This window comes from Lathamus discolor, chromosome 1, assembly GCF_037157495.1.
Source record: "Lathamus discolor isolate bLatDis1 chromosome 1, bLatDis1.hap1, whole genome shotgun sequence".
In the NCBI taxonomy this organism is placed as follows: Eukaryota; Metazoa; Chordata; class Aves; order Psittaciformes; family Psittacidae; genus Lathamus; species Lathamus discolor.
In genome coordinates this window covers 109,949,389-109,974,436 of record NC_088884.1, presented here as the reverse complement: position 1 = coordinate 109,974,436, position 25,048 = coordinate 109,949,389, and the positions used below count along the sequence as shown (strand labels likewise).

General features: G+C 39.4%; 1 protein-coding gene across 1 annotated transcript in view; it reads left to right on the top strand.

Moving 5' to 3' along the window:
• The window catches only part of EGF (epidermal growth factor), a 60,215-nt gene that overhangs the window by 19,147 nt on the left and 16,020 nt on the right, over positions 1–25,048 (top strand). The window contains exons 6-19 of the mRNA XM_065665218.1: positions 699–901; positions 5,829–5,954; positions 6,978–7,100; positions 9,537–9,659; positions 10,857–10,982; positions 11,988–12,124; positions 14,017–14,165; positions 15,775–15,879; positions 17,684–17,907; positions 20,693–20,860; positions 21,597–21,746; positions 22,193–22,342; positions 23,126–23,242; positions 24,267–24,392. Of these exons, the coding sequence (XP_065521290.1) occupies positions 699–901; positions 5,829–5,954; positions 6,978–7,100; positions 9,537–9,659; positions 10,857–10,982; positions 11,988–12,124; positions 14,017–14,165; positions 15,775–15,879; positions 17,684–17,907; positions 20,693–20,860; positions 21,597–21,746; positions 22,193–22,342; positions 23,126–23,242; positions 24,267–24,392 (2,027 nt within the window). The remainder of the gene's footprint in view (positions 1–698; positions 902–5,828; positions 5,955–6,977; positions 7,101–9,536; positions 9,660–10,856; positions 10,983–11,987; positions 12,125–14,016; positions 14,166–15,774; positions 15,880–17,683; positions 17,908–20,692; positions 20,861–21,596; positions 21,747–22,192; positions 22,343–23,125; positions 23,243–24,266; positions 24,393–25,048) is intronic.

Genomic DNA, 25,048 nt, shown 5'->3' with positions numbered 1-25,048 from the left:
TAAGCCTGTTGTCCTCCTTAGCTGTCAAATGGGGATGTGGTGAAAACTGTTCTCCACAACAGACTTGTTCTCTTCTGCTCCCCACTGTTGGGGCTAAGCACACCTCAGGGGGCTGTTAGACCTATGTGCTGTTGGGTACCTTTAATATTTGGTCTTCATGCTTTGCAGTGGTACAGATGTTCCATGGCACGCATGTTTTTTGATGAGGTACTCAAGAAAAGGTCACCTATATCACTGCAGTCTCTGTCAGTGTGGCTAGATTGGCATATCAGTAATAGGGATTGCCAACAGCAAAATGAGAAAAATGCATGGTTTTACTGGCTTTCTGATTTAAATATGCAGCACACCATTTGCATATGATGGACACAAAGCTGGTTTCTCCCTACATTGGAGGTGATACCTAGGCTTTCTCTGTCAGTTGTGTCAGTCCTGAGTAACATCTCATATAAGCTGTGAGAAATGCAGGTTATCCATTTTGCATCTATTATTTCTTGAAAATCTGAAGTATTCTGGGTGCTGGATTATTTGGGAATGTGTCTGGCACCTCATCTGATTCTCATACATATAAAATGTATAAGAATGCAAGTAAATGTTAATAACAGTGAACTTAACTGAACTAGATGCTCAGAAATGTATGACTGAGTAAATATATAGGTATCAGGTAATGTGCCATTTTGTGTCATTTTCTTTTCTTGTAGACATCAATTGCTTGGTATGTCTGTCTTTGCTGAGCACCTGTACTATTCAGAGCTGAAATCTGGTATGATATGGAGAGCCAACAAGTATACTGGAAAAGTTGTAGTCACAATTAGCCTGAAGCCATCATTTTTTCCACCAGTGGAGATAAAAGTGGTACATCCATTTAAACAGCCAGGTGCAAGAATCAATTCTCAGGATTTTGGTGAGTAAACTGTAATGATACAGTTGTGTGAGAATAATAATCATAGAATCATAGAATCAACTAGGTTGGAAAAGGCCTTGAAGATCATCAGTTCCAGCTGTTACCCCAGGACTGCCAAAACCACCACTAAACGTTGTCACTAAGGGCCTCATCTGCACGGTGTTCGAACACTTCCAGGGACGGTGATACCACCACTTCCTTGGACAGTCTGTTCCAATGCCTGACTACCCTTTTGGTGAAGAAGCTTTTCCTGATACCCTATCTAAACCTCCCCTGGTGCAGCTTGAGACTGTTACCTCTTGTCCTATCCCTTGTTACTTGGGAGAAGAGACAGACCTCCACCTCTCTCTATTCCCCTTTCAGGTATCTGTAGAGAGTGATAAGGTCCTCCCTAAGCCTTCTCTGCTCCAGACTAAACAACCCCAGTTCCCTCAGCCATTCCTCATCACACTTGTGCTCCAGACCCTTCACCAGCTTTGTGCCCTTCTCTGGACTTGCTCCAGCACCTCAGTGTCTCTCTTGTAGTGAGGGGCCCAGAGCTGAGCACAGGATTCTAAGTGCATCCTCACCAGTGCTGAATACAGGGGGATGATCCCTAATCCTGCTGGCCACTCTATTTCTCATATAGGCCAGGATGCATAATGTCATGCACTCCAATTTTTCACAGTAATAATTTTGTTCAGCAAAGTTCCAGGCCTTGGAGAAGTCAAGGGAAGGTTTCCTTCAACTTCAGTGATCTGCAGTTCCACTTAGTATGTGTAACTCCAGCTGGAGTATCAGGCTGAAAGTGTGCTGAGCGTAAATCCCTCATTTCATTAATCTGAATACACATGCAGATAAATGTGATTTTCTCCTTCTCTTTGTTTACACAAAGATGTTTTCATACTTTCCTGTTAATGCACAAGGCATACAGCTTTTTAATCCTCCATGTAGATTATCTTCAGCAAATGTCTGCTCCCTTCTGGAAGTTTTATTCTAATGTGCATCTAAACACCTCAGATTATTATGGCACTGGAGGATTTTAAGTGCACAGTATGTGCTACAATTATACTGTGATATCTCAGCTTTGTTGTGAAATGTCTGGATTAATAGTCAGCCTGTTTTAGATGGACTTGAAGCTGCCGTAATAATTATGAAATAAGAGCATTGGGCCTCTTTAACTGGTATCAGTTGCAGCCTACAGTATGAGGTGGTCATATCACTGCCTCTCACTGTAAATCAGAAAATGAAGGTAGCTGCTTATGGATAGCTCACGCTCCTTGAGGATTCTTGCTGAGACAGTAAGAAGTTGGGGGTTTCCAGGATAAATAATGTCTTGTTCTCTGAGCTCTGGAAAGTAGACATACAGTATTCTTGCTTTAATGGAATAACTTTTGTCACCAGTTTTGCTTGGTTATAAACAACTGAACAAGCAGTATAGAGGCATTTGTTTGTCAAGCAATAGCTACAGAACTCCTAAGGGAAGATGGCCATGGGTTCACAGATGGCATAAATACATAAGGAGAAAGTAGTGTTTGTACATATGAACAAAAATGAAACTGTAAATCTCTCTCTTGAACCATTTCTAAATATCTACTATAAAATAGGCTTTGTCTTTCTTCATGCCAACCAACAGTTTTATAGGATACCACGATGCCTCTCCTTCCTGAAGCCTGGGATAAGTGGGAAAATCAAAATCTTCAAAGAAGTTTTCCCCTTCAAAAGCTTTATTTGCAGTGCAGAGAGCTGTTAAGATGCAGAAAAGAGTGTTCCTGGAAGTCAAGCTTATACTTGTAAACACAGGGAGCCTCCATTCAGAGGCAATGCCTGTTCTGTGGTTCCTTCAAAGAAAACATTCATCCTTGCGAAAGGAAACACTTTTTTCAACTGACACATTTGGTGCTCTCACACAGAGTAGCTAAGAAAGGATAAATTTGTGGTGAAGACAGCTCCACACATCTCAGGGTTGTTACAATGGGATTTGGAAGGTCTTACGAGGTTTATGAGGTGTCCGTCACCATGTCTGCATGAGCATGAAGATGGAGAGGAAGGAACAATGACCAAGAATGTTAGTTCATGAACCTCAGGGGTATTGCTTGTGTTACCTATGTCATCTCCACCAGAGCATGCAGCATAATTTCATTGACTATGGGCATTTAGCTTTTATTCTTTTCTCAGAAGATAAACTCTATTTCTTTAACCAGGATGTGCTGCTTTCTGGTGTTTCTCCTGCTGCTGCAAAAAGGGTTTCCCCACCTTTATTAATAAATAAACTACCAACATTTTTAAATGCCTTGCAGTATATATCCCTATATTTCCAACATGTTTAGTAAATTTTTTGTATGACAGTAAGTGTTGTCAGCAGTAGGCCTTAATTTTATTTCAAATACCTTCTTGCAAAAATGTCTGGGAAATGATGGAGTATAAAGAACCTTAACAGGCTGAATCCAGATGAACCTTTTGGACTTTGGAAGTACGTTACTTAGCTTATCCAGTGCAAGACTGGGATGAAAGGAGGAGTAATGAGCCTGGTGTGCAAATGAGATTTATAGCTGATCTTACAACAGAGAAACCTGGAGATAAAAGCATACCTAGACTAATTGGATGCTCAGGACAAGCTAAGAAAGTATTTGTTACAGTGTAGCGTCAGCTGTGAATTATCAGGCCTTCTTTAAAGCAGATAGCAAGTGAGGTCCTTCAGATGAAACGGGAACTGATGAGAAGTGCTCAACTGACATGATTTGAATTTTTTACTGGAATTTAGATTATTTACTTTACTACTTAAATTCCTCATGTCTTCTTTCCCCTTTCTCTTTCAAAAGACTTTCCTGGATTGGTCAGGGCCAATAAATGCAGAAAAGAGAATTTAGGTAGGGGTTTTCCAGAACCCAACACAGCCACTTTGGTATGGCAGTTTCTGGAAGACAGCCTCTAATTCACCTGTGTTCCTAGACAGCTAACCCTAGATTTTATGACAGTATATGCATTTATAAATGCCTGCTGGAATGTTCTTCACACTTTTATTAATGGTTTGTAAAATATCCCATTACCTTAAAATCTTATAGATTGTCTCTGGAACGTTTTTTAAAATATCTCTTTGACAGGTTAATGATACTCAGTATACTCAGGATATTTCTTTTTTTTCAGGAGTTATGTTGTTGGTTTTTTTGCCCAATGTAAGATACTACCATCAGGCTATTATCCAAGAACAGCCATTACCATATGAAAGAGGTGATGGGAAGAGAAAAATCCTCACCAAAACCAAAGAAACTAGAAAGTATGGTTTATAATTATTGTTCTTCCAGAGAATATTACCTTAAAAACTTTGTATTTCATAATCTAGTCAGCATTCACTTTAAGCTTTGAAATATGGTTGGTTTTTTTACATATTAATTTGGCATTATCTGGTTCTAAAAATTATTCATTTGAAAAAGAATATCTTCTTGAGATTGCCCAGGTGACAAAATTATTGCTTCTGTTATTTCTCCTGTAATTCCTGGGTATCTTAGGTCTCATTAGACCAAAAATGGTAAAAGCAAGGGGCAAAAAACCAGCACCAGTGATAAGCACAAGATGAAGCCTTGAATGTGGTCTTGTTTCTGCTTTATATTGTTTTGTACACTTGCACGTTTGTCATCCTAATGAGTTCTGTATTTGAAGACTGGACACCCCATTACTGTATATTCCTGACTCAGTTGCAGTAAGGACAAAGACTAAGAGTTCAGATCAAACTTAATTCTACAAAAAGAGAGGTTCAGCTAAAACTATGTAAAATTCAAGTCTCTCAAGAGATAACATTAATCATAGACAGTATCCATCTAGTCATCCATTGATCATTTTTCATTTAGTTATGCAAATTCTGTTAGAGAAGAATTTGTCATTTTGATGCAAATACGTGCAATGTTGGCAATTTCAGCCAATCTGAAGTATCAGAATGGGAAATTATTTCAGTTGTTTATAGATGTGATCTGTCATTCCACCAAATAGCCAGCATTTTCTTCTCTGTTGTGGCTAGCAGAAGACTAAAAGCCAAACTTAAATATTATGCTGCTTTGCACCTCTTGGAATTTAGAGAGTGAATTGGAAATAGCACAAGAAAAATATTCACATACGAATTTCTTTGCCTGTATGAGCCTGTATGAGTTATATGTTAAACAGACACCACAGGGCAAAGACCGTGTTATGTGTGGGTGGCTGCATACTCACATTCAGTAGCAGCAGTTCAACTATTATTAGCTTGGGAAAGGGGCAAGCACCCCAGAAGATTAGGAAGATTAAACCAAAAATAATAATTTGGGAGACAAGAATAAAACCATGAGCATAGCATATCCTCAAAAGTACCAGCTCTAAAAGATAGCTGAGCATAGACATAAGGTTCTGCAAATCCTTCCCATGAAGAAGGATACCTGAATGCCTGTTTGCCTTTTTCTGTAAAGCAAGAGAAGTAGGAAGGCTTCTGGGGATCTTTGGGTACTTTTTCCTGTACCCGAAGATTTTTTTGAAGGGAATTTGAGCACATCTTGCTGGACATCAGAAACAGTTTTAAATCTGAGTTCAAGATTTACAATGGTTGCATTTCTCAAAGTCAGGAACCAGGATCCATATCAGTACAAAGATCCTCTAGACTGTGCTAATACTTTTTGCCCAAAGGAAACATATGGTCATTATGATCTGTCCAGCTGTTTTATTTTGTTAAATAACGTGAGACTTGAGTACTGCTTAGTGCTAATAATTTCCAGCCTTTGTATGCTCCTCCTCTCTTTTTATCTCTCTTTTCTCTCTTTTTGCATATGTGCTCTCTTTCTGTTGCTCTTTTCTGTGCAGGACTGGTGGCATAGGAAGCCTGCTGTTGAGAAGACATCACTGAGCATCTTTCTCAAAATAGTCTCTCCTTGAAGGCTGATATGGCAAGAACTGCATTACATTTAAATTATATTTGGTCTTACAGAAAAAGGAACTTGTGATCTGAACAAAGAAAAGTGCCGAAGAAGAATCTGCAGGCCAGACTTAAGGACTCATCGGTGCAAATGTTCTAGTGGCTTTATTTTAAGTCGAAATAAACAGTTTTGTGAAGGTAATATGTGAATCTCCCATCAGCTTTATACTATCAGATTAAAAAAAAAATTATTCTGTTCTTTTACTTTACTCATTTCTTGAGTATGAAAAAAGCACTCTAAGATCTTGAAAATCAAATTGTGCCATTTAAGTTTTGTGTCCTTCCAGGTTCTGAAATAGTCTAAAAAGGAGACCTATGAAAGTGTCACAAGGGCTATTCTTGTGAGAAATTTTGTCTGAGTAGTTAAAGGAGCTTCAGATAAGTAGACATGCTTATAGGTGCTTATATAATCTTTAAACAAAAATTAAAACAGATCTGTCACCAAAGGTGAAACATTAAGAAGTCCTGCAACAAGATGGCTTTCTGAAGTCCCCACTTTCAAAAAAGACACAAATATTGAACATGCTTCTAAATGTTTTAATCTGGATTGTTTTAATAAAAATAAAAATCTATCATTACTGGTAATGATAGCTGTTTTATTTATGTACAAATAATAGCTATTTATGTAAATCACTTTTAGAAGCATCTTTTTCACAGCGTGACCAGATTTGAAAAGACATAAAGGCATCAAAATTCCTAGCTTAAACCTGCCTGAGCACCATCCATCCAGTTCTCAGGAAATTCACCAGGATTGCTTTCTGAGTCTCAACTTCTAAACCCCTTTTGGGTTTTGAGAATTTCACTGAAGTTATGCTGGAGAATAATTTTTGTCTGAAGAATGTGTCTAATGTAATTTTTTTTTCTGGTGCAAATAGTATTTAACTGACACTGGAATATGTATGGGAAAGCATACTTTTGAAAATCCTCTACGTACCTATGCAGGACACATGCAGCCTGAGTAGGTTTTGCTAGGAGGTTTTAAAAGCTGATGTGAATAAGGTCTGCAAACTTGCTTTTGTGTCATTTATAGGAAGAAACGTATTTTTGTAAATGAATGGGAAAAGGAGGTACTTTCTGAAGACTGTTAGTTTGTTTCATTAATCTATTCCCTGAAACAGGCTGATGATGTTATTCTAATACAGCAACTGCTTCTCTTGGCAGATATCAATGAATGTGGCTTCTGGAATCATGGCTGTACTTTGGGTTGTGTGAACATCCCTGGCTCCTATTACTGCACCTGCCCGAGAGGTTTTGTTCTGCTGCCTGATAGGAAAACATGCCATGGTAAGTAGCAGAAATACATAAATGCTTTGAGTATGATATTGGAGGGAGTCCTCAGTTAACACTGGAACTGCTGAAAGTTTTGTGTGTTGCACTGCTTGCTTCCAATCCCTTATTATGTAAGCAGGATCAGCTTAAACTGAATGAACCAAATTCAGACGTCATGTTTACAGAAGTGTAAGTTAGAGGCGAGTAATCAAGTGTGAGCCTCTTCAGGAGCAAAAAAGAAAAGAAATAGAAGAGTCACGTCTCCAGAGAGACCTCTTTCCTCACATTAGGCTCTGTGGCAAGTTCCAGGTCAATAAGCAGTTATATCTTTCTAAATGCGGTCTCTGAATTTGGCTTACACTGGGTATCTCACAGAAGAATTTACACAGTCTTTAAAAGCAACTGTGTAAATTAAATGCGTGTTCATCTGTTTACAACAAATAATGCACACAGAAGTACTCATAAGATTGTTTAACCTGGGGATGTGTTTTGTTGGATTTTTTTTCTTTTATGAGTTAATCTGTGTACAAGGAGTATGCCTGAGAGAACTTATCCATATAACATAGGTGCATCAAACAGAAAGCTCTCTGAAACTGGATAAATGTGAATAAATTAAATTCAGAGAACACAGAGAAGTGGAACAAGAAACCAGACATTTTTCTGTCAATAAGTTTTAAGGAACATATTTTAGTCATAGGGAGAGTCAGAGGTGGAGGGTTTTTTCCCCCCTTTATGCAGCACTGTGTATATTCAGCTTACAAATCAATTAAGCCTTTCTGAAGTAACTCTAGAACATAAAATGTGAAGTGCATCCAGGTTTTGAGATCTTGGGATATTCCCAGTCACTTTTCTATTTCATAATGAAGTGAAGCTTAGGCACAGACAAAGATCCTTCTACCTTGTTTCCATGGAAATAAAACACTGGTAAATGCCCCAAGTAGAAGTGCCACTGCATACCAATGAGTTCAATCTGGATCATGGGAGGATCAGGAACTAGGGTGTATTAAATATCACTACCAGAGACTAAATGCAGCCGTAGAGACCAATAAACTCTAGCAGTTACTCTATCTATTTTATACCTCCAAGAGCCATGTTTCCCTCTGTATTTAAGAGGGAGGCAGGAGCAGGATTCAGTGACCAAAACATGGGATCCAGGGTGTGTGTGACAACTTCAGAAGGCAGCCAGATGTAACAGAAGACCTATGGGAGACCTGCAGCCAGAGGCTATTGGGAGTTGTGATATCCTTTTGTGTCCAAAACAATCCTTAGACACAATGCAACTCGGTCCTGCTCTGGATGACTAGCTTGAACTATATACCTACATTTTGAGTGGCTCAAATTAGATAGAAAACGATGTTTTTCTAACACAGGCTAGGGATGCAGCATGGACAGTATATCTCCTTAACTACTGCAGCACAAGGCAGATATGTCACCAACTACGCAACTTGAGAGAGAAAGAAAGAAATGCAAGGTGAGAAGTCCACATGCTGACCAGACATTTTGATGCTTTGTCCTCCAACTCCCAACTCATTTACAAAGTTCTTCATCTAAAGCCACAAGCTCTGGCCGGAAAAAAACACAAGATCGGTTTCTTGACCCTCTTCACTGAGCTTAAGGGGTTAGAACAATCCAGTCCGCAGTGCAGTTGCCATGGAGAAGCAGTATTTGCAACAGCTATGCACCATTTAAGCTGGTGTATGTAGCTGATTCAAAGAAGCAGCTGTGGGAAACTTGCATTTGTTCAAGTCTGCGAGGGGTGTTGCCATGTGGCGCTAGAATTGGCATAAAGAGATACAGCTCTTCAAGGGAGAAGGTGGAAGGAGCATATCCTGTGAAATTGCATTAAATAAATACCCAGAAAAATGTTGGCACTCCAACAACTGGAAAGGAAAGGGAAGCTATTGCCAGGTCCTCAGATGATTTTGCCCTTAGAGCTTTAACCATTGCACTAAGGAACATAGCTTTATTTCTGGAATATTCATCTCCCATTTTTCTTGGTTCTAGCTCTGTTACTTTTGGTGTAGTAGGAAGGTCGTTTTTCCTCATTCTGTGTTTTATACTTATTCTTTCAGTATAACTTCTTTGTAGTTTTCAAAACCTGATCTATTTTTGATGAAATGTAAAAAAGAAAGTTTTAAAAATTATTTCTATTTTTATAATGCGCTCCCATACAATTTGGAAAACTTAAAGCTCATCAATATTATAGCTTTGGGACCAAGCAATTTTGTCTTTCTGATTTCCTATAATTAGGAGAGGGTGGGGAAAAAAGATTGGAAAACCCAAACCAAACCACAACAAACCCCAGAAAGACCACAGAAGTGTTGTACTGTCAATATCACACTTTTATCATTTTCTTTTTTCTTGCTTTTTCTGTGCTAACATCTTTTGGGGGGGACTTTGTAAAGTTTTTTAACACAATTTAAACTCCTTTTCCTCTTCAAATTACTGTAGAGCTAATTTCCTGTACAAGTAACAACACCGAATGTAGCCATGGTTGCCTTCAAACATCTAAAGGACCTGTTTGCTTTTGTCCTGAAGGATCTGTACTCAAAGTGGATGGCAAAGCATGCACGGGTACGTAACATTTTTTCTAGCAGTGTTGACTGCCAAGCTCTGTTTATTCTTGGTGCTGAGATCCAGGAGTGAATGAAAGCCTTTTACACTCATTTTGCACGGCTGTAAATGATTGTACAAGATTGAGGCAATGGAATGTCAGGCACTTTGAGTGCTGAGATGAACAATATGTATCCTCATTTTTTAATAGATGTTTCTTAGCAGCAGCATCTGATGTTTACAGGCCAAATGCCTTTGTTGTCAGTGCAGATCAAGGCATCTCCCAGGTGTTTGTTGCAAGATACATCTAAAATTTGTATTTGAGGAGAAAATACAGGTACAAAATTGGCTTGGGTGAAATCTGAAGATGACTTTATTGACATCATGCAACCCTGGTTTAGAGTCTTTCTAACTTACAGCAATTTCATCTGATTGCCCACAAATGGAATTTTTGCAGTCAGAATATTAGAAAAATGCTGCAGCCGGTAATCTCTCATCCTCTATTCCAGCAAGCTTTCCAAATTCAGGGGACAGTAGCTTTTCAACTGTATCTTTACATGCTTAGGGGTCAAAAAGCTCTATTAATGCCAGCCACACGCCTTGAAAAATCATCTTCACTTTTTGCATCCTTAACATACTGTGGACTGTACTGTATACATAGGTTCAGTCAGTGCTGCTGTTTTGTTATGGATACTTCGCTGAGGAAGCTCTGGCTGGTATTGAGGCTATAACTGTTGTACAGCCCCAGGAAGAAAGAATAGTTTCTTTTTGTATGATATCTTGGTTTGCGTGTTAGAAAGTATTAATTCACCATCCTAGTCTAACTAACTTCTGGGGAGAGAATGGCATTAACTTGATGTTTCTTTACATGGAATGCAAAGTCTGATAAAGTTATTATGTTATTGTAGATGGGCTGAGATTTACATGGGAGAAAGAGTTCTCTGAAATAACAAAGATATGGAAGCCGCCTTCATAGATACCCTCTCCCCCACTCCATCTTGTGAATTTTCAGGAAAACTCTGGAAAAATACTGCTACTTTGCTTTCACTTCATTTGATTTCTGCTTTCAGCAGGAGGTATTTCTGTAAACCTACAACTCACTGACATGCTTTGCACTGTAGAAATTCCGAGGGAATCATTCTTTCTCTTATACCTCTGATTTTATGTCATTTTTTTCTTAGAATGGCAAAGTTAAATTTTTCAAATGCTCTTTTTAAGGTTGTACATCTCCAGATAATGGTGGCTGTAGTCAGATATGTTCTTCACTAAGTCCATCCTCCTGGGAGTGCGCTTGTTTTCCTGGATATAAGCTCCAGCGAGACAGAAAGCGCTGCACTGCTATAGGTTCGTATCTTGTTATGCGTCCAAATTTCTGACAATGAAAGCACAAACATTTTAGAGTCCTTTAAAGGGGATTGCATAGCTTGGATCCATTTTTGCACTGGTTTTAGCTTACTTTGTGAAACTTGAGAAATACTAGGATTTTCTAAAAAATAACCTATTTTAGAAATATACTGGAACAAGCAGCAGTGTTCAGTCTCCCTCATGGAAGATTCAGTATATTATCCAATTTCTGCATTTCACTCTGGGCTCCTGTATTGAAGAGATCTATCTGCTCTCTTCAGGGTTTTGTGCCTTTATATAATTATGGGTGTAGCTTCTCCCCAGTGTTACAGATTTGTGATTGAGGTGTCTACATTTGGAGAACAGGGCAGGGGATAGTCTGCACTACTATAATCTGTCCTACAAGTACAAGAATATTTCTCCCCCGCTGGCCTCTGGAAGCCCAGGTATTTGATGTGCATGTTTGGGTTTCAGATTCCAGACCCTTCTGTTTCTCCTGAGAAAAGGGCAGACCCTGTTGAACAGCAAGGTGTGAGCAATCGCGTGAGAGAGGAGCAAAGAGAAGTCTGTGATTTGTTTCTGGGATAAGGGAAAAGCTTTATTTTTTTTTTTTTTGAGAACAGCATTTTTCTTGCTTATACTGTGAAAAGCTTCACATGTGCAAAAGTCAAATGTTCTGACATTTATGGTGTTGCTGTGAAATGCAGAGGGAAGACTGTCTTGAGGCTAAGGCACTCTCTGAAATGCAGCAGGACTAGTGGCTTCCTTTAACACAAATCTTGAAGCTGATCTTGGGCAAGGCACTGATGCTGAAAACCTATAATCATATTTATCTTTGATTTCTGAGTCCAATGGAATGTAGGAAAACCACCTTCATTTCTTTGTGCTTCTGTTCCTCTATTTTGTCTTCTAACGCTTACTTACAGTGTTAGCTAGGTAGTAACACAGACTAGAGCTCACTTTGAAACTAGTGGAATTAACATATGTGCACATTTACATCAACAGGTCCTAAGCCATTTTTGTTATTTGCAAATGGCCAAGATATCCGACAGATCAGTTTTGGTGGAACGGATTATGCAAGTTTACTTGACTGGCAGATGGGAATGGTCTTAGCACTGGACTCTGACCCAGTGGAAAACAAGGTAAGGCATTAAAAATGAGAGGATTTTGAAGTGTTGCAAGGACAAATGGATTGGGCTTTCATGTGCCTTAACCTTTCTGCTGTCAGTGATCAGATTACACGTTGTGCTGCTCATTGTTCTGTTGCCTGTGCAGGAGCACAACTGCTACAGGATGTCAAACACTAGTAGAGTTTCATCCTTTATTCACCGATTGACTGTTGATGTTGAATATACGTTGACATGGCTAATTCACAGAGAATTTGGATTTCTAAATTCATTGCAAGCATGATATAATTTTCAAAGAACTTTTGTATGATTGATAGTTTTCTCCCTTAAGACTTCAGTACTGTTTTACGGAAACGTATTGTGGGCTTTTTCTTCACTCGGTAGCTATAAAAGCAGCAGTATCTTTTTTTCTGTACAGCTAAATCCCATGATCCCTACTAAATGTAGGAGTAATCTTAACAAGAATTATGTCCTATGTCCTGACATTATTGAACAAAACTGCTGAACACTCACTGGATTTATTGCTGTTATAAAGTGTTTTCCTTATATTACAAGATATTGATGTTGGGAGTCTCCTCTGCATAAAGAGTTGTTTGTGTGGCTGCGTCACAGTGCCCTACTCCTTGCCTGCAGAGCGGGGAAGAGTAGGCGTTCAACTGTGCTTTTCTAAACCTTATGTGGCTGATAGTTATTTTTCCCCATAGTGGGACTTGTTTACACTGTAAAAGCATTACAAAATGATACTGGATGGTACAGTGGAAGCTGACGAGGAGCTCAGTTGAGTTGCTAGACTCATCTCAAGGCCTGGACAGACACAGCTAAACAAGTGTGAATGTTACTAGATCTGTGCTACAGGAGGATCATTTCAGCCACTGCTGGAACATCGCCACTTGCTCCTGAAATAGGGCTCTGCTGGGAAACTAGCAGTTGTTGGGTGCTGTGCTGAATGTAATTCAGCTGTGTCGGTGACAGTGGCTGTGCGCGGTTGTCCACTTCTGTAGGGAGCTCAGCATGACAGCACTGTTGGCAGTGAGGAGGTGGTGACACGCAGGTGGCACTGAGAGGAGGTGTAAGGTGAGCTACTGCTCAGCATTGCTCTGCACTACCCTGGTAATGGAATTAGCCAGTTTAATGCTAAAGGCCACCCTCCCACTTTATTTGACCTCATGGTTAGCATCAAAGCAAAGTTATTTGTTTTGTTGTTATCATTTGCAAAGAAAGCCTCAGCATTACTTTGCACATGGTTCTGCCAAATAGTGTTTGGCTCCGTGTGGGGATCAAATACAAGCCAATTTTTTTTTCGCTCATCCTTGGAAAACAAACTTAGTTTCCCCACCAGCAGAAAGCTTCTATTTTGACCCAAAACTGAGAAGCCTCTTCTAGAAATGTTAATGTTTTACAGAACAGAGACCTGGTAAAACATCAAGAGAAGTGCAGGCTGAAAGAGGTGAAGGAAAAAAATAAGTTAGAAACAAGTTATATAATTCATTTCCCCTTCCCAGCTCCCTGACACACATATACACTACTACTCTCTGCTCCCCACTCCTCCCTTTTTAAAGTGAGCAGCAATGCTTTTGCCTGCTCCTACTTTTGCTTGCTCAGCTGTGCTTCATGTGAGGTAGTTGCTCACTGAAACAAGACCACAGGATATTCAGAGGTCTGTATATAGGGCAACCAGGATTTGCAGCTAAGCACAAGCTGCCTGTAGAAGTCATCCTGGTTGAAAGATAAGTGCCTTTTTATTTGATCAGGGATCACAGGTTACCTGTGCAGCCTTTTTGTGAATGAGCAGTTTATGGAACTTTCAAAATGAAAAAGTTATTTTAGAATTGGAGCTATTAGACAAGAGAAATGGAGCAGAAAGTGAGATGGGAACTAACAATGCCTCGTCTTTTGTTTCTTCACAGATTTACTTTGCCCACACTGCCTTGAAATGGATAGAAAGAGCTAATCTGGATGGCTCAAATCGTGAAAAAGTTATTCATGAAGCTATAGATATACCCGAAGGCCTTGCTGTGGACTGGATTAACCGTAAATTGTATTGGACAGACAGAGGGTACATGCTCCACAGTGCATTTATGTTGAAGCATGCCATAAAATGTTTGGAATAAATGACTGGTGATACAGAAATAGTCAAGATATCACTCTAAATTCAGGAACGCTTCACATTTCGATTGGGTAGCTGTAATCTCAAGTATATACAGTTGGAAGGTTCTTTAAAACTGAAATACTGGAGCTTTACTTTGAGTCTGCTATTGTATTTTTATCTTTGTCTTTCCAAGAAGCAAAGGTTTGGGCTCGATTGCAAGGAATCTAAAGCATGTACTGCATATATACATATGCATATGTGCACATGTGCATGTGAATATATATGTATACACTCCTATTTATATATATGTACACTCATGTGTGTATCTCTAGGTATATCTTTATATATAGTTAGATGAAAATATTGAGTATTACTGCACTGAGTACATCTTGGGCAGAACTCAGCATTGTTGACAGCTGCAATCATGGCTCTTTAAGTTAATAGAGAGCCTTTTTCGACCATCTTAGGTAAAAGAGGAAGGATCACTGGCAGACAACATGACTTCACATTTCAGCTGATACCTAACTTTATATAGAGAGAGAAACAAAACTGACCTTTGGCGAAAAGACAGTGTCAGATCAGAACACATAATGAAGACTCCTTGAACAGCAGTCACCATGTTTCAGTATGACCCATCATTTATTAGTCAATATAAAGTGGGTTTGAATGTCCAGATCACACTCCTTCTCACTTTAATATATACTGCTAGTCCTCTTCCTTGCTATAAGGTACGATCTTGTCTACACTGTTGCGATCCCAGATACATAAGCCACTGCTTCTTCTGAAATGGGAAATTGTGGTCCTTGTCTCTGTAAAAGAGTCAAGGGTGAAGCTGTGAATTTTTGTCTGCCACTTTCTTCTCACTCACTACATTCATCTATATTCCACATTTGCACAAGTATACTTCTCCTTCCATCTTTGTGCAGCCTTTCTTTGCAGGTTCAGAAAGGCACGGAAGGTTGTAGGCTTGCTTTCAGGTAGAGCCTGATATTTGTTTGGCAAGGTGAAGCTTGTAGCAGCAAGTAGTACAGTTTTCTGAAAAAATAGTTGGACTGGGAGGTGGGCAATGTGTATTCTGTGCTTGACACTGCCGGATTTTATGAGTCCTTTTTATCAAAAGGACTGTAGCTTCATTCTTTCCTGTAAAATAGATAAAATAAGTAAAATGCTCAGCTATTTCTGAATGAAAAATGCTATGTAAGAGGTCTAGTTTGAAAATTCTTTATACATTTGATAATGCCATTCAATTAGGAGCTAGTTTTCTGCCTGACTCCCTTTAAAGCTAACATTTATCTATTAGCGATCATACTTCCAACTCATTATCTGCCCAAAGAAGGAGAACTTCATGTCTCCTGCAGAACAGCAGGTATTTTATCATCTGGACCCGATAATGAAGCTGTGATATGAATTACTTGTTGATAAAACTACTAGGCATCCCACATCAGGAGGATTATTTCCTGTCATTGCAAAGTTATTTATTACAGTTTTGTGCTGAACTAAACCAAGGCAAAAACTTAATATGTTAGGTAATTAACAAGATAGCATGGAGGATCTAACAGTGCTGTGTGTGTTGCAGGAAGGCATGCATTGAAAGGAGCAATCTGAATGGAATGCAAAGAAAAATGATCATCTGGGAGGATATCTCCCAGCCCCGAGGGATTGCCATTCACCCATTTACTAAGTAAGGAGTAATAAATGTAGTTAATTGTGTAATACTTGGGGAATTTTCTTTAAAATGAGCATGCCAGTGTTGCCCTTTTGGCAGTCTAAAAGTGCACTGGTCTCATATTATAATAGACACTGTCTTGCAGAGTTGTGAGAACTGCAGTGTTTTATTGCTGGGTTTCTTTTGTGAGTGGGGATGTGTTCACTTCTCCTATGGATTTAAAACAATACCAGAAACATTAAAAGATATTGTATGCAGTTTAAGCTAAAGAAATGTGCAAGCAACGGAAATTAACCTGATATCTATAAGCACCACTCTACAAATTTTGATGGTTCTCTATTTATTGGTGTGAAGAACGTAGTTTTTAAACTACTTAAACCAATGGTTCCTACAAAGGATTTTTTTCGGCCATGTTTCAGTTTTTGAGGAAGCTAAACCAGACCTACTGTTGTAGAGATTTGTTGATTTAAATGCATCTTATATCTTCTTACCTAGTGCTGAGAAGATGACAGGAGTTTGGAATGTTTAAACTGTTGATGAAATTCTGGCCGTTTTAATCAAAGGCAGAGCCCCATGGATTTCAGTCTATATGCCTCCTGTAGTAGCATGTTTTTAAATCTGTTGGATTTTTTTCTTTTTCTTTTTTAATGCTCATATCCTGCTATAACTAAGTACTGATGAATCAAGGAATGAAGCGGAGCAGGAAGGGTGTTTTGTTAGCTTCACAGTGGACATATTAAAGACCTGAAAGACCCTCTTTCAGTAGAGGTTGAATGCGATAGAGACATTTTGTAGGAAAACGTTTAAGAACATGTAGTTTAAGGGAGATTTGCCTATTAGAATTACTGGCAGAGGCAAAGCTGTTCTACAAGGGGAAAGGGAGGGGAAAATGGCACTGAAACCTTCCTTATTAGAAAGTTAATGGTGAAGGGAGGAACAGCCATTATAGCAATGTCCATAATTGTAAAGTCAGTATTGAAGGGGGATCTGAAACACAATTAAAGCTATTGAAAATACTGATCCCTGCACTGGCTACAACAAAACTGCTTATGTAAATAAAGCTAAGTGAATATGTGGGTGAATTCAGTAAACCTGACAGAGGCAGCTGCTGCCTGGGAAGGCTGGAGTCCAGACTTTAGAAGTAATCTGTGGTTTTGGCTATCCCCATATTGAGCTGCCATCAAACAATGTGTGTTCATTGAAAAATGGGCTGTACTCAGTCAGCAACACCCAGGACCCTAGAGGGAGACCCTGAGAATCATGATTTTATGAAAAGAAGAAAAGAGGCTGGGCCTGATACTGGTTTATTAAAAAACAACATCAAAAAACCCCACAACCATCCAACCTAGACAAATCAAAATAAACCCACAAAAACCCCTGAGGACTTTTGATTGCTTTCCATGGGTGGCAAGTAGTTTTGGTGTCATTTGTGCATTGCTAAACCCTTGTTTAGACATGTTTAGGCTAATGCATCATCTTCTGTTGTCCGGGTTTGCTAAACTGCTATTAGCAGTCATGCAGAAGACACAAAAAGCAGATATGAAGAGCTGGCAATTAGCATAAGCAGGCATCGTTGTTCAAAGGTTTTGTGCCTACAAACAGAGTGAAGATTCTGCATAAATCCCAGTGTAATCACCTAGAGTCTTATGGCAAGTGTGAAAAGATCAGCAGCCAATATATTTGCTTGAAGCATGCAATTTTTCTCATGTGCCTCAGGCCTATATTGCTCTGATCTGACCTTTCTGCTTTGAAAGAACTCCATGGAGAGGAGGACAAACATTTACTTACTGACTTCCTGTATGCATTTTGTTTTCTAAAGGAGATTATTCTGGACTGACATGGGGGTCAATCCCCGGATTGACAGCTCTTCATTAGAAGGCATTGATCGCCAGGTTATAGCCAGCACTGGTCTGGTGTGGCCCAGTGGAATAGCTCTTGACTACTTAGCTGACAAGGTGTACTGGTGTGATGCTAAGATGTCTGTGATTGAGAGTGCAAACCTGGATGGTTCTGGTCGTCGAATTCTTGCCCAGAATGATGTAGGTGAGGCTTTGGTGTTGATAATTACCTATTGCTGCTTGTCAGTGTGCCTGTGTGTCTGCACATGTGCATGTGAATTACCAGCCAGTGGCTGTGGTGTATATTCCATGCAACTCTCTGCTGAGGTTAATGGCATCAATTAGTTCTTCATTCTGTAACCTAGTTGGCTTTAATTCATTTTAGCAAAATACCTCTTTTCTAACACTCTCTGCTTTTACTAATCAATCGCTTTGCATTCCACAGTCTTTTCTGCCTTCACAGTAAAATGGAAAGAAAAAGATTTTTAAACGTGGTTGGTTTGTTCTATGTGTGGCTGTTTAGTGTAATTCAGATTTTGCTGTGTTTATTACACCAGTGAATTATACTTGCATAAGCTGGAAGAGAATTAATCTTGGCTGTTAAGGTCTTTGAGCAACGAATCTGCATCTTCACAGTGTTGGACACTGAGATGGCTCTAAATACACAATAGACACTGACTGGAAAACTGATTTATGCAATATGCTGGTAGTTGTTATGGCTGAGATTTCTATTTGTGACAAGTAACTTTTTCTGGAGTAAGAAAGCAGAAGTATTAACAATGAAGAACTGATGCTGTACCACATCTAAAGTAAACCATATGTATAAGAACCTTGTACATGGCAAACTAGTTTCTGGAGAGGACAATTCCCTTTGTGCATGACATCTTTCTGGGGACAGCTTTGTTGGTGTGTATGCAAAACATAGCAGAATGAGAACTCTTGGCTCAGTATCATGATTGCCATGGGTAAAGACTCTAGAGTTACTCTGTCAAGCAGCTGCTGCTCTAGTTTGTGCTCTGGGAAGGTTTGCATTCATCTCCTAAGCAGATACCCTCCCACTTGTTTGAAGGTGAGCAGTGTGAAGTCTTGAAACAAGCAGTGTTCTGCAGTTCATAAGACATCAAAAGGCCTGGGCAGAGTGACTTCCCATCATTCCTCTCTTTTCCCCTGCTCTGTGTATTCTGCTGTATGCTCACCTTGAAACTGATCTGCAAAGGAGGACCCTGAAGCCTTTTGAAAGTGTCACTGTTTTTCTCCACAAGGAATGAGATGGTGTCTTCTGGGGAGAAAACAAAGGAGCAGAGCTAAGAGCACTGGAGAAAAACAGGGTGTGGGAAAGGAGGAGGGCTTGGAGCAGTGATATGGCTGTTTGGAAGTGGGAGAAAAGGACATCATCACCTATGTGGAAAGAAAGAAAGTGCAGAACTGTAGGGGTATGAATTTAGAAAGGCAGGAAGACTTGATATCCTGATGTTTTGCCGACGCTGTTAGTGAAACCAGAATTCAGCTTCTGTCCTTGGACAGCTGTATACTGGAGGATGGGTAGGTGGCATCCCTTCATAGGCATTTAACACATTTTTTTTTTTTAATCGCAGGAGCTCCCTCTAGTGCCTCGGTACCGAGAATTCATTCAGTATAACTGCATAAAAAATAGTTAAAATTATTCCTGCTCTTTCACCTGTTTTCAGCTGTAAGTAAAACAGCCTATAAGAGCCCACCTAAGGCAGTGAACAACACAACCATTCTTTTTGTTTAGGCAGTGAGTTGTGTTTGCACCCTTGTGGAGAGGGTACATGTGGTTATTCATTTTCCTGATCCTACTATCTCCATTGATGGCACTACACTTTTGGTTTTAATCCTTAATATATTTCTAAGCTAAGACATTAAGGCATTGCACGTCAAAGTGGGGTGGTGTTTGTTGGTAGTGCACGCTATAGATCCCAACATTGTGAGGATGGGGACAGTACCTAGATCTTGGGCTAGTTGTTCAAATTTCATGGAAAGAAAAACTAAGAACCACACTCCACCAAGCATGGTTCAGTGGAAGTAGCGAACTGCTAACAGAATAACAATATGCTCTTCAGTTTAGCAGTTGAAGACAGTGTTGTAGAATTTTTCTCATGTACAAGTGGGTTTTGCCAGTTTATTTGTGATGTGTATTTAAGATATACCAACACATACTCCTTTTCCAAGGCTCCTGTTGTAATCAGTGAAAAGAGAGGAAGTTACTTGGATGATCTACTGCATTCCATGGACTGTTACTATTAGTTGGCTAACGGACAGTAGCTAACTAGTCAGAGCCTACTGCTGCTAGTTAGCTGAAGTGAGGAAAATTGATTCCCCTCCTGAATTTTGCACTATGAAGAACTGGCTAGTGAATGTCTGTGCATGTTTATACGTACATGTAGACTACTATATTGCACTTGTTTGTACTTCTCGCGCTTGCAGAGACCACACAGTGGCTTTGGGTCCTACCATGAGTCAGTGGCTATAGTGTCTGTAGCTCCCAGGCTGCCCTGCGCTGGTGCGCTTTTGCAGGATGATACATGCCATGAGCTCTTCTTCTTGCTGCTATGTGAAGACTGCAAAAAGAGCTGTGTACCTCAGCAACTCTGTGCTGAGGCACTTACTGGCAGAGGAGGGAGCCGCTCCACTTCTTCAAGGCTGGTTCCAATGCTGCTTCAAGAAATGATGAGTCTAAGGTAGAAGCATCTTGTGAAGTTGATCTGGTTGGAGGTCAGCAGCAGTATAAAAATTGTACTAAGTCAGACAAGTGTCATAGCCTCCTCTGCTAAGAACATAAGTAACATGTTCTCATGGTCCATCATTCATGGACGCTTATCCCACCCCATGAGACATCAAAGTGGAGAAGTGGCTATGGCTATGCCACTGTGTTAGAGGTAGACCTGTATGCAGATACTGCTTTTGTTTACATGATTTCCTGTGTGTGTTCTACAGATGTGGAAGTGAGAAATCTGATTACTTTGTAGGCCACCCTTTTGATGTAGCAGTGTTTGAGGATCACCTTTGGTTTTCTGACTGGGCTAGGCCGTCACTAATGAGGGTGGACAAGAAGACCGGCCAAAACAGGGTACGTCTTCGAGGCAGCATGCTGAGACCCTCATCAATGGTTGTAGTTCATCCTTTGGCGAAACCAGGTATACTGCAAAAATCATGCAGTCATTCCCTTCCAGCCTTCTCTTGTTCACTAATATCAGTAGAATACATGTCCCCGGGGAGAGGATTATCTTCTCAGAAATAGACACTTTAAAAGGCCTTGAATAGTAAGACTGGCATTTATTGAAAGCACCATCTGGGCATGTGTCCCAGGAATGCTAACAGATCTTGTACACTTATGATCCTGCACAAGAACAGATGCTGATCAATTGCCAGAAGGCTAACATAGAGTTCTAATTCCTATTTGTCCTCAATTATTAGCACTCCTCACACACACAAATAATAACAAATGACACAGGGAAAGATTTTGTAAGATTTATTAGTTTTGGATCAAATAGTTTGATTTTCTGTTTGGAGCAATCTCCCTGTAAACATAAAAATAGGCCAGGGTTGAGAGAAAGTAATTACAGGTTCCCTCTGCCTTTGCAATGTTCTTTCAGGGAATGTCAGGACTCTAAATATTAAAGGAGAAATAGTAAAGTAAATTAAAAAAAAGTGATGTATGTATTAAATACAGAGTATGTGAATCTGCTTCCAGCCGGAGGCTAGGTGAGAATATTTATGCTTTACTATACGCATCTTTTTTTAATTAACCAAGAAAAAAGTTCTAGTTTTTGTCACTCCTTATTTGTTTTCCAACTGCTTCAACTCTGCCCCGTGAAAAGGAGATGCTGACTGAAGAAGCAGCTTGTTAAGTTACCTGTTTTTCTGCATTAGGGGCAAATCCTTGCCTTTATGAGAATGGAGGCTGCGATCAGATCTGTGAAAACAATTTTGGAGTTGCCCATTGCACGTGCCACCCGGGATTTGAGAAAACTCAAGATGGAAAAGCCTGTCGTGCTCTGGATGCTTCCAACACAACAGCAGGTACATTCCTTCAGCTCCAAAATAAAAGGACACTTCTTCCTCCTCCCGAAATCCTTGAGAATCCTAATAGCATTGAAAAATATTCACCTTTGTCTACATAACAAATGATGGTTTCTCTGAAGAATGAAAACACTGGGGTGTTGTCCTGGGACAATAGCATGTTGTCTGGCCATTGTAATTTTTCCCTTGGTCCAGTATGAGATGTGTGCAGTGCTGACAAGTATTGTGAGCAGTGAGTTGCATTATTTGTCTTTTGTATTTGAGAAATGCCACCAGTGAGTGGTTTTAGGAATAATTTGAGGCCAGAAACAGGCTCGTCTGGGATGATACTCATGTTTATTTTAAAAGAAAACAACTGTGATTATTGCAAAATTGACAAGTGATGGAAAATCAGAAAGTTAGTTTGATAGATTTAAATGGTCTGTCACTTTTTCTTGTCTTTTTAGGTAGTATCTCTGTGCACAAGGAGGTAATGCCAATGGCAACACCAGAGACCTTGCTCCAGAGAACACAAACCAGTGGGGTATTCAAGGATACAGACAGTAGGGAAAGGCAGAGCACTGGCGTTTTCTTGATGGCTGAAATCATGGTATCAGGTAGAGTCTGATGATTGTCTTTTTTCTATTTACTGAGGCTCTGAACAGGTTTATAGAACAGAAAAAAATCACAGCCCTTAAGAGAAGAAAGGCTGAGTGTCAAGACTGGGGGCATTCATGCTCTTAACCCTTCTACAAGAAGGTGGGTCTATTCAGTTATGCCAGGTAGGATGGCTTTTTGGTTTGTTTGTCTCCATGATCCTTCACTATGTCAACAGAACTTGATAATATTATCCAGGTCTAGAGAACAAATATTTCTAATTTGGGACACTTGTGAAAGTCTTTCCCTTAGATTTTATGAATACATTAAGTTCCTCTGAACAAAATAGCAGCAAACCGACTGAATTCTACATATGTTTGATGACACTAGACCATTAAATTATACAACAGGTTTTGTCTACAGTATTCAGAAATCTTGATACTAAATGATACTTTAGCTCTATCTAGACAAAGACAACAGCCCTAATGATTGTACTGACTTTTCATCATTAACCCTAGAAAGCCAAGTTTCAAACTTTGTATGTTCTGGTTTTCTTCTTATTTTTTTTGGTTGGTTGGTTTGGTTTTTGTTTGTTGCTTTTGGTTTGGGGTTTTTTTTTGTTTTGTTTTTTGTGGTTTTTTTTGGTGTGTTTTGTTTTTTGGTTTTGGTTTTGGTTTTTTTTGGGGGGTGGGGAAAGAGTTGGTTTGGTTTTGGTTTCTTTTTTTATAATATATATATATACATCCTTTGATCTGTCCACATGCATCTACTGGTCATTTTCTTTCGCTTTGTTTATGCAATAGATCAAGACGATTGCTCAGCACTAGAATGTTATGTCAATGCAGAGTGTGTTTTGCTGGAAGATGGTGCTATGTGCCAGTGTTTGAAAGGATTTACCAGGAAGGGGAAATCATGCTATGGTAAGAAAATACATTAATACAACCTTCTGAAAAACTGTTGATTGAGGAAGAGGAAGAAAATCTATCTTTTCTCACACTGGCAGCTCTGCTGCATGAGCTGTCAGAGAAAGGTCAATGGTACTGCTTGTTTTGAAAGGTATGATGAGCAGAAAGTGTGTGAGAGGGAATGGTTAATTATCCCATGTTTTATTTTCACCTGAGTCATGAGTGTTAATCCTATTAACAAGTAATAACATGGATAATGAGAATAAAAGCATAATGTATTTATTTGTAAAAACTACCTAATAATAAAAGCTCAGTCCATAGTCATGATAGTTGATGTATAATTTAGAAGTACGTAGTAAGGAATCTCTTAAAATTAGTATTCCTGATGTAATGTTTATGTGAAAGGCTGTTCTTGCTCCTTTCTAGCACTAGAAAAAGACTCTAATAATCAGACAACACATTTGTTAGAGTGGTCTTTAAGTTTTTAGACTTGCATACTGCGTAAATGGAAGCACTTTGTCCTCTCATAAAGGCCAGGCCAGGAAGGCATTAGAAACAGAACAAGTTACCATTTGGTGTCTAAACATGGAGTCTCAAAGGAGTCTATGTTGCTATGGAAAGGAGAAGAAAAAATAAGGAAGGTGAGACGGGTATAATTCTTTTTTCATTGTGGTACTTTTTTTTTCTAACCTTTTGTTTTCTTTCTCAAAATCAGGTTTTTCTCTGAGTAGGGTTTTAGAATAAAAGGCTAGTTTTGAATAGGATCATTCCCTCCAAATGGGATTTTTTTTAATGAAGTGGTATTAGTGAAACCTCTAGGTCTCCAGTTGAAAATGGCTAGTTGACTGTCTAAGGCTCTTCAGAACATCCCCATCAAATTTCATACCAAGAAAAACCCTTCCCTTCCTATTTGATCAGATACATAAATGACAAGTGACAGCATAGTCCGAGGGAGATTAATGATGTAGACTTTTCTTTTAATCTATTTGCCTTATGGTTTCCTGGCCCATGTATCCCTCCTCCCTGTTTTGTCTCACAGATATTGATGAGTGTGCCGTAAATATGGACCGCTGTAATAGAAACGTTTCAGTCTGTATCAATACGGAAGGGGGCTATGTTTGTAAATGCCTGGAAGGCTACACTGGAGATGGAGTCCATTGCTACGGTATGGGCATGTGTGAGAACTGTGCTGTGTCTGAAAGGCTAGGGCAGGATGAATGAGCAAATAGCATGTCTTATGATTTATGCTAGCCTTCCATCAAGCTGTGAAGCTGTCATGCAAGCTGTTCTGCTTCTCTCTGAAAAATCTGGTAGGGGCCTGGATCCTAACAGTGGCTCCCCTAGACATTTATCATTTATTTTCTGATTCTTTCCTTCTTGTCTCAATTGTGGCAATCTCAGCAACCGATCAATATGCAAAGCCTGTAGTTGTCAGTGGATACCTCCTTTCAGTGTTTGCACTCTTTTTAGTAGCTATAGCAGGAGAGAGAGGAAGAACGAAGGGGACGAAAGAAGTGGAGGTAGAGCAGTAGAGCTTTATTGGAAATCGTTGCCATGAATATAAACGAAAACAGGTATCGAGTGTGTCATAATACTCATCAGATAATTCCAGGTCTCTTTAATAGGCATGAGGTTCAAGGTGTGACACTGACAACTTTAGTACATTTAGAGTCTTGTTAATAATCAGACCCATTGATTTTTTTCCATCAAGCTCTAATGCCAGGTCTTTAATTCATTCACTTCATTTTATAATATTTTAATCCATTTTAGCTGTAAGTATCAAGGAACAGGAAGCTTTCTCCCCAGTATTTGACAAGCACA